This window comes from Coffea arabica, chromosome 7e (genome assembly GCF_036785885.1).
Source record: "Coffea arabica cultivar ET-39 chromosome 7e, Coffea Arabica ET-39 HiFi, whole genome shotgun sequence".
NCBI lineage: Eukaryota > Viridiplantae > Streptophyta > Magnoliopsida > Gentianales > Rubiaceae > Coffea > Coffea arabica.
Genome location: NC_092323.1, coordinates 3,500,322 through 3,510,570, shown reverse-complemented (window position 1 = coordinate 3,510,570; position 10,249 = coordinate 3,500,322). Strand labels below are relative to the sequence as shown.

Here is a 10,249-nt window from a genome sequence, read left to right as displayed (position 1 = left end):
CAATTCTTAACTTTGTAAAAGAGACGACAAAAAAAAATCTCAATATTGGCCTCCCTCATCACTAGTATGTTGCACTGTAAAATCTCACTTTGTAAGTAAGTTATTTTGTTATGATCTAACTTATTTGCATTTCCTTTAGAGGTCAACCGCATTATTCTAAACCATTAATCTGGAACTTGGAAAGGGAGCACAATATTGGACACTATCTAAGATAATAATATGCATTTAAATGGAATAATTAGTACAATTTTCTAATATGATTAATTTTTTAATGTGATTGCAATCAATGTACAGTAGTTTTATGGTGAAATCAACATATCCAGGGTATGAATAACAATAGTATTAGTATCAAATAACGATTAATGACACATGAATAATGGAATGAACACTAAGGGTGCGTTTCATAAAAATGAAATTTGAAATCTGAAATTTGAAATTTGAATTCATTAAGTTATTAAATTGTTAAATATTAAATATAATACATTTTGAGTGCATACCACATTCAATGATAAGTGAATAGTTTATTACTTAATTTTGGGAATAAGTTTTGTTTAGAAAATTCAGTGTCACTTAATTAATTCAGATATTCAATTTTTAGTTATTAAATAGTCTAACTATGTTAAGATCTGAATCCATTAAATTTAAGTGATGAACTGAATTATCAAACATGTTTTAAGTTAAAACAAACTCAAATATAATAGTACTTCAATATAGAAAACATCTATAATTACTGATAGTGATAATATGTACAGTTCCTTAAAATAAAAAGGGATGAAGATAATATGTACAGCAGTTGCGAATTCAACTTTCTACTCCTCGTTGAATTCCAATTTCCAACTGGGCAAGAACAATAAACATGAAAAATAAATAAATAAATTGGGTACTGCATAGAGTGGTACAGAGTTTGGCAGAGAGCACAGTGCTCAAAGCAGCGGAAGTAGAGATTTTAAAAAATAAAAAATAAAAAATGAAGGGTCAGATTCGAGTTAACCAACCCTGACCCCAAAGAAAAAAAAACCGGGACCAAACGCAAAATTTTAACCCCCGGTTAAGCGTCTCTTTACTGCAGTCTCCTCCTCAATGACTATAAGTAAAGTTGTAAAGCGCGACCCCCAAGTCTCTCGTGTGCCTCCACCATTTCCCCATCTTCCCTATACCCACCACCAATACCACTTCCTCCTTTGACTGCTAGTCTTACTAAATTCTACTTCCAGCCCCTCCCCGCTCAGGACTCAGGTGGCCATCACTTCCTCTTTCCGGCGAACCCAAGCTTTATTTCTCTATCCCTTGGTCGGTCTGGTGCGGCTGCTTAGTTAATACTCGCTCGCTCATTCTATCTATCACCTCTTGAAAGAATACGTGACCGACAGCTTGTCAGTTCTTCCTGGCTCTCTGCATTGAAGAAAATTAAAAGGGGAAAAAAAAAATCCCTCTACTATAGTACGATACAAACAAAGCCATCTCCTCTTCTCTCCCTCTTTCAGATCTCTGAGTCACGTTTCTTCATCCATTGCACTGTACTTCTTCTTCTTCTTCTTCTTTTGATTTCTTAACATGGTGGTAAACCAGTCTCACCATGATCACCACCCATTTACCTCCCAGCAGCTGGTATAGACGATTCTTCCTTCTCAACTGGTGACTGACTGACTGACTCACTCACTGAGTGGTGGGTTGTTGAGAGCTTTAAAACTTCTCAAGACTTTTAGAGGGGTGTTCTTTTGGTTTCTGTACAAGCAATGGCTGAGAATAGTGAAGCGATAGCGGCAATGCCTGAGGCGGAGAAGAAGAAGGAGCAGAGTCTACCATTCTATCAGCTGTTCTCCTTCGCAGACAAGTATGATTGGCTTTTGATGATCACTGGGAGCCTCGGAGCCGTTGTACACGGCTCCTCCATGCCGGTTTTCTTCCTGTTGTTCGGCGAGATGGTCAATGGTTTCGGCAAAAACCAAACTGATTTACATAAAATGATCCATGAAGTCGCCAAGGTTCCCCAATCTCCTCCCACTCCTACAAGTTCTTTCTTTTTTAAATTATTATTATTTTTTGTTTTGGGGGATGTTGCTTAATACTACTACTACTACTACTATTATGAGATCTAAATCGCTTGGTTTTTGAACGTTGCAGTACGCTCTCTACTTCATCTACCTTGGATTGATTGTGTGCTTTTCATCCTACGCCGGTAAAGCTGCTTCATACTAGTCCTTTTTTTCCAAATTCTCATGCCTTTTCTTCTCTTTGTTGAAATTACTAATAATTTTCTTGAAACAAAAAGGAAAAAAAAAATTATTGCTGTACAACAATTCTACAAGCACATTTGCAGATGCAAAAAGTTTTTTGAGTTTCGCGTAATCGTAGTCGTGGCCGTGGGGTGGTATTTTGGGCAGTAGCAGCATAAAAATAAGTGAGTAGAGTACAACTAGTAGTGAGCCAGCCAGCCAGGTCATTTTGGATCAACGTGGAGTTGGGTTTGCACGTGGCCCGTGGACGGTCCCCTGTCTTTTTCCCCTCTCATTTGTCCATTTCCTCAATGTCACTCTATTTTTATAGTATTATCCCACTATCTCTCACATCTCTTTCACTGCGCGATACATCAAAATTCTCAATCTTGGTTTTCCGGGGGGCTGCAGTATATGGACAAAACAATCGTCAAAAAAGGAACTTAGTACGGCCATCTTCACGAATTCGAGTTACTGATTAGCAGTATACGTCTAATTCTATTTTAGCTGGTGATTAAGCTAAGCTCAGTAGCGGTAGTAGTAAATACTAATTAATTAGCTTGATGGCCAAATTCTAATGGCGTGGTGAAAAATACTTATGCATTAAACAGAGATTGCTTGCTGGATGCATAGTGGGGAGAGGCAAGCTGGAGCATTAAGGAGGAAGTATTTGGAGGCGGTGTTGAAACAGGACGTTGGATTTTTCGATACAGATGCTAGGACTGGAGATATTGTTTTCAGCGTCTCAACGGATACCCTTCTTGTCCAAGATGCCATCAGTGAGAAGGTTCTTTTTTTTTTTTTTAATTATTATTATCAATTTCTCTCTTTTCTCATTTATTTCTTCTCCCTCTGTCTTTTAGTAACGGTGTAATCTAGTATTGCACTCATGTGTTGCACTCGCATTAAAGAGGGATACATGGATGGTGTGATCGATGGGTTGTTGGTTCTCAATTAATGCGGGACCCTTCCCAGAAATTAATTTCATTCTTACCTTTTGCTGGCGCATGGTAGCGCCTCTCCTCGATGCTGCTCCCTTCATCTTCGGCATCCACTCAGGGGGAGTTGAAAGCCATTAAGAACAGCGAGCATGCCCAATAATCATCATCCATGTTCCTGTTTATGTAACATAAAATATTTATGCATGGCTATAATTCGAAATTCGCTTTAATGATTGTGCTATCAATTGTCGTGTCGAAAGAGACGGTCTTGATTTCTGTAATTATGTTTCTGCATTTGGGATTTTTCAGGTGGGAAATTTCATCCATTATCTTTCCACATTTTTGGCTGGTTTGGTGGTTGGTTTTGTGTCAGCATGGAGGCTAGCTCTGCTGAGTGTGGCTGTGATCCCCGGAATTGCTTTTGCTGGGGGTTTGTATGCATACACGCTCACAGGTCTAACATCCAAGAGTCGCGAATCTTATGCCAATGCCGGTATAATTGCAGAACAGGTGAGCCAGCTTCCCGCCTTTGGCCTCTGAACATCTTGTAGGATTTAATTATCTCCTGCCTCCTTCTGAATTAATTTTGTACATTTTTCTTTATGCTCCCTTTGATAGTTTGGTTTTTGTATTGGTCCCTCATCTTATCTTTAGCCATAATAGTAGTTAAATCACTGTTGTAGAGGAATAATGATCTTACATGTGCTGCTATCAAAAAGTTTGTTGACCTTTCCTTAATTTAATAATTATAGCTTTTTCCCTTAGTTGGCAATTGGCTTTTACCTTTAAAGCTTTATCTACACTGAGCGTGACGTACTTAGCTTCTGTAATTTATTCATTTTAACCCAGCTCAGTTTAGCTAACGTCAAGCAGTATAAATGACTAAATTTGACAACTATCTTAATAATCAATGCCCCTTTTTGCTGGTTTTGCTTTTTAGCATTTAATGAAAAAGCTTAGTTTCACTTTTTAAATACTTTTACCATATACTTGACGGGTGAATTAGTTGGATTGGTCACATACATGACTATAGTTGCTTTATGCTAGTATCTTCTAACTGATTCGCCATTTGCGTAGGCCATTGCACAAGTTAGGACGGTTTACTCATATGTTGGCGAGAGTAAGGCTCTCAATTCTTATTCAGATGCAATACAGAATACTTTGAAACTCGGGTACAAGGCAGGAATGGCCAAAGGCCTTGGATTGGGATGCACCTATGGAATAGCATGCATGTCATGGGCCCTGGTGTTTTGGTATGCTGGTGTTTTTATCAGGAATGGACAGACTGATGGGGGAAAGGCATTCACTGCTATTTTTTCTGCTATTGTTGGGGGAATGTAAGATCTTAAATTAAAATGTCTAATACCTGGAATTAGTATAATCGAGTAAAATCATCAATAACCAAATGCTTAATTAAATTTTCAGGAGTTTGGGTCAGTCGTTTTCCAACCTAGGGGCATTCAGCAAAGGTAAAGCAGCTGGATACAAATTAATGGAGATTATGAAACAAAAACCAACAATATTGCAAGATCCTTCTGATGGGAAGTGCTTGGCTGAGGTCAACGGGAATATTGAATTCAAAAATGTAACCTTTAGCTATCCATCAAGACCTGATGTCATGATTTTCAGAGATTTCTCTATTTTCTTCCCTGCTGGAAAGACGGTGGCTGTTGTCGGTGGTAGTGGTTCAGGAAAGAGCACTGTAGTCTCCCTGATAGAAAGGTTCTACGATCCTAATCAGGGTAATCAATAGATTATGTCATGCAAGGTTTTGACCAATCGTGCTATTTTAAAATGCAGTTGTACTTAGTTCATTGGTCATCTGGCAGGACAAATTTTGCTGGACAATGTGGATATAAAGACGCTGCAATTGAGATGGTTGCGGGATCAAATTGGTTTGGTGAACCAAGAACCTGCACTCTTTGCTACCACCATACTTGAAAACATTCTCTATGGAAAGCCTGAAGCAACAATGGCTGAGGTGGAGGCTGCTGCAACTGCTGCAAATGCTCATAGCTTTATTACCTTGCTTCCTAATGGGTACAACACTCAGGTTGAAAGTCACATACAACTCTATCCAAATTCTCCTGGTATTTGATAAACATACAAATATGATTCATCAACCAGCGTTGATAAACCTATTTCAACTTGTGCTAAAAGCACAAAAGAAATAGAAGAAGAAAATCAGCCATATGAAAATTGCCTCATGTTCAACAAATTTAAGTTCATTATTCTTTAATTTTTAGTTTGTGAAAGTATCCTTAAAATGTAGGTGGGAGAGCGTGGCATCCAACTTTCTGGTGGTCAAAAGCAGAGAATAGCAATTGCCAGAGCTATGTTGAAGAACCCCAAGATCCTGCTGCTTGATGAAGCAACAAGTGCCCTGGACGCGGGTTCAGAGAGCATTGTTCAGGAAGCTTTGGACCGTCTCATGGTTGGAAGGACGACTGTTGTCGTTGCCCATCGCCTCTCCACCATAAGAAATGTTGATTCTATTGCAGTTATACAGCAAGGCCAGGTTGTAGAAACTGGAACACATGAAGAACTAGTTGCCAAAGCTGGGGCATATGGTTCATTAATTAGGTTCCAGGAAATGGTGGGCAACAGAGACTTTTCGAATCCATCAACCCGTCGGTCTCGCTCCACCAGGTTAAGCCACTCGTTGTCAACAAAGTCGTTAAGCCTCCGCTCTGGCAGTTTGAGGAATTTGAGCTATCAGTACAGCACTGGGGCTGACGGTCGAATAGAGATGGTATCAAATGCTGAAACAGATAGGAAAAATCCAGCACCACACGGGTACTTCTGCAGGCTTCTTAAGCTGAATGCTCCTGAATGGCCTTATTCAATAATGGGGGCTGTAGGATCCATTCTGTCAGGATTCATTGGTCCAACATTTGCCATTGTGATGGGCAATATGATTGAGGTTTTCTACTACAGAAATCCTGCTAGCATGGAAAGGAAAACGAAGGAGTATGTTTTCATTTACATTGGAGCTGGTCTTTATGCTGTTGTTGCATATTTGATACAGCATTACTTCTTCAGTATCATGGGGGAGAACCTCACTACAAGAGTGCGGAGGATGATGCTTGCAGGTAAATTATGAAATCATTCCTAATACGACCGAGTCTTGTATATAACCTGTTTAAGAAACGTTAATGTATTGATTTCATCTCTCACGGAGGCCTTGAATATCATTTTACTCATTAATTCTCTCTCAAAACACGTCAGCAATCTTGAGGAATGAAGTTGGATGGTTCGATGAGGAGGAACATAATTCAAACCTATTGGCAGCCCGCTTAGCCACCGATGCAGCAGATGTAAAATCCGCCATTGCTGAGAGGATTTCGGTGATCCTGCAGAATATGACGTCACTGCTCACGTCGTTTATGGTTGCCTTCATAGTGGAATGGAGGGTCTCACTGCTTATCCTGGCCACCTTCCCACTTCTGGTCCTTGCCAACTTTGCTCAGGTAAATCAATTCCACATTCGTTAATGTCCCTCTGCGTGTGTGTGTGTGTGGTGGCATTCATTGGTTTTCTATCCAGGGATCCGAGGTTTTGATTTAGGTGTAAAGACTGTGGGAGCTATACCATGGTTCTTGTTTTAGGTGGAATATCTAATCGAAGAAACAGCGTAGGGCAATTAAAGGATTCACCTAACTTTCGAAGGCCCGTGCCCGTCAAGGCATCTCGGAATAAGATTGGGGATAAAAAGATAACGATGTATAATCTCATGGTTTTGTCGGATGTTAGTAGCTGTGGGAATCTGTAGAATCCAATCTCACCTTTTTTCTTCTTTTTATCATTAAAGGACAAGAGCTTGAAAACTGAAAACGACGGGGCAATTTGCTGGGTAGGATGGCACGTGCTTCCTCTAATTCTGGTGCATTAACGCTTCCAAATTCACGAACGCGCACACACACACACAAAATAATAATAAAAAAAAATTCAGAAACGCTAGCAACAAAATAATCAACAACCATGCTGCGATTATAGTTGGCCAATCCAAGAATGACAATAATATCCAGATTCTATCTTGTTTCAACCCAGCACCCCACTTTCGATGCATCATCAGTAAGTCTTCTGTCTTTTTCGATTCGCTTCTCGAGGCCATGGACTTTGCTACCTCTTGTGATCCCACTCAAATCTTTAGGTTGTCCGCTTTCTTCTTTTCTTTCTTCACCAATCTCTGTTAGAGTCACGCCACGACCGAAGTTTTGAGAAGAAGTGAAGGTTGAAACGAGGAAGGGGCCATTCAGCATATGGCTGATACGAGGATTAATCGCCTTTTGCGTCCGTTATTAATATCATTTAAGTTTTGAGATATTTTTCCACCAAAAGAAAAAAAAAAAAAAAAAGGGGTTTTGAGACATTTTAAGGAGGCCCGTTTCTATTTCCTGGTTAGCCTTTCACGGGATAATTTGTATTTAACGTCCAGAGGGTGTCAGGAATCGTAGTGCAAGGCCATATCAGGTCTAGAGGACTAGCGTCTTTAGCTGCCTGCATAACCGACACGGAGGAAAAAAAGAGGAAGATAGCATCCTTGTTTTTGTTCTGCATGCCTGTCCTTTCAGATTTTCTTTGAGCTCAATTAAAGAGCTTTTGAAGCTGTGGCCCGCTTTCTAGTACCGTATGCTTTGCAGCAGTCATTCATGGGCGTTCCATGGTTACCATTTGCCTGCTTAAATTCGCGCATGTTACTCGAACAGTAAAGATTCGCTGCTTCTCCTGAACGTCTCTGAATTTTTGTGATTTCTATTCCTGCTTTCTGGAAATCACATTTTGCTTGGGTTACTCATCAGCTATTGAAAGTTGGGTACCTTTAGCTTTAGGAATCAATTTCTCCTATTAAAATTTGGTAGTCTGAGCTATGGAGATGGCAAGAAGGGATTTTGACATGCTACGCTCAAATGATACATAATAGAAACTATTGTAGCACTGAACTAAATCAGGTCAATGTTGGCCATCAATGGCATGCATGTAAGAAAATTGTAGAGCCACTTTACGAAAGCTGTCCAATTTATGTTCTATCAACTAAACTATTCTAATAAAAAAAAATTTATAGTCTAATTTGATGTTTGTTACACTAAGCAGCAACTATCACTCAAAGGATTTGCTGGAGACACTGCAAAAGCACATGCTAAGACCAGTATGATTGCCGGTGAAGGAGTAAGCAACATTCGAACTGTTGCGGCATTCAATGCTCAAGAGAAGATTATTTCCCTGTTTTCGCAAGAGCTCCGTGTTCCGCAACTCCGTAGCCTAAAACGCAGTCAAATCTCCGGTCTTCTGTTTGGTCTTTCCCAACTTGCTCTTTTTGCATCAGAAGCATTGATCCTGTGGTATGGTTCCCACCTTGTAGGCAAAGGTGTCTCCACCTTCTCGAAGGTCATCAAGGTGTTCGTGGTTTTAGTCATAACAGCAAATTCAGTTGCTGAAACGGTGAGCCTTGCCCCTGAGATAATTCGGGGCGGTGAAGCTGTTGGATCTGTATTTATGATCCTTGACCGCTCAACAAGGATAGACCCTGATGATCCTGATGCTGAACCTGTTGAATCAATCCGTGGTGAGATTGAACTACGGCATGTTGATTTTGCATATCCTTCAAGACCGGACGTCAATGTGTTTAAGGACCTTAACCTCAGGATTCGTGCTGGCCAAAGCCAAGCACTTGTTGGGGCCAGTGGCTCAGGAAAGAGTTCTGTGATAGCATTGATCGAGCGATTTTACGATCCTACCTTTGGGAAGGTAATGATTGATGGGAAAGACATTAAAAGGTTGAACTTGAAATCCTTGAGACTAAAGATTGGGTTGGTACAGCAAGAGCCAGCTCTCTTTGCTGCTAGCATTTTTGATAACATTGCTTATGGTAAAGATGGTGCAACAGAATCAGAAGTAATTGAAGCTGCTCGTGCCGCTAATATGCACGCATTTGTCAGTGGATTACCTGAAGGGTACAAAACCCCAGTAGGTGAAAGAGGAGTTCAACTCTCAGGAGGTCAGAAACAACGGATCGCTATTGCACGGGCTGTTCTAAAGGATCCAACAATACTACTACTGGATGAAGCCACGAGTGCTCTTGATGCCGAGTCAGAATGCGTCCTACAAGAAGCACTGGAAAGGCTAATGAGAGGTCGAACCACTGTCCTGGTGGCACACCGGCTGTCCACCATACGGGGGGTAGATAGCATTGGAGTCGTGCAAGATGGACGCATTGTAGAACAAGGCAGCCACGGCGAGCTAATTAGCCGGCCTGATGGAGCATATTCTAGGCTCTTGCAACTACAGCACAATCATAATTGAAAAAGCTGATATGAGTATTTTTTTTTTTTTTTCAATCATCAGTTACATGTTTTCAATATCAGTTATATGGGATGGTTTGAGAGGGGTATTGATCATGCTCTTTGTCCTATTAACCATTCTGTTCAGTTTTTCTTTTGGTTTTGGAGGATGATCGTTGTAGATATGATAACTAAGAACTATCGCTCCATTCCCAATGGAGAAGCACTTTGTCAAAATATTAGTTGTTTATCTGTTCGTTACCTTTTCTTTCTTTCGCTTTCGCCTTTTAATGACACAGTTCATGCGTGTTTCTGCTTAGGAGTTCTTTTCAGCTTCAGACAAGAAAGGGCCACATCAATCCTCTGAGCTTGAGGCCGACATAAACAAATTGGACTTTGTGGCAACGACAGATAAAAGATTAAATAGACGCCCTTTTTATTTGTTGGAGACACATATTCATTTCATCAAGATGGATCTAAATATTGTAATGAAGAAAGAATAGCACGAAGAATTATTAAAATGGGAGATGAAGTAAAGTTGAGAGCTGTGTAAGCAGGAAGACTTCATTCTTCTCACCTTTTCACATGGCACGAGGCTTCTTACTTCTATCCCGCCCCTCCATCAAGAACTCTAGCTCTCTCTGCGCTGCTGTACAATCTCTAGTAAAGTCTGCTGGCCCAACCCCATCCCCAGTTTCTCCTTGGGGTCTATGCCACCATTAGTTGTACTTTGATTTGTCAAAAGAGAACTTTAAAAAGCCCTCCACAATAAGGGAAAGGCTGGCCCTTCACCTATTTTACAGTCCACAGC

General features: G+C 40.4%; 1 protein-coding gene across 1 annotated transcript; it reads left to right on the top strand.

The window, feature by feature from the left end:
- Positions 1–1,342: 1,342 nt before the first annotated feature.
- On the top strand, positions 1,343–9,675 carry LOC113698553 (ABC transporter B family member 19). Its single transcript, XM_027218414.2, has 10 exons — positions 1,343–1,985; positions 2,125–2,179; positions 2,828–3,003; positions 3,467–3,667; positions 4,235–4,494; positions 4,583–4,899; positions 4,987–5,210; positions 5,430–6,249; positions 6,386–6,627; positions 8,252–9,675. The coding sequence occupies exons 1-10, from the start codon at positions 1,737–1,739 to the stop codon at positions 9,458–9,460; spliced, it is 3,753 nt and encodes a 1,250-aa protein (XP_027074215.1). The 5' UTR covers positions 1,343–1,736; the 3' UTR covers positions 9,461–9,675.
- Positions 9,676–10,249: the final 574 nt, after the last annotated feature.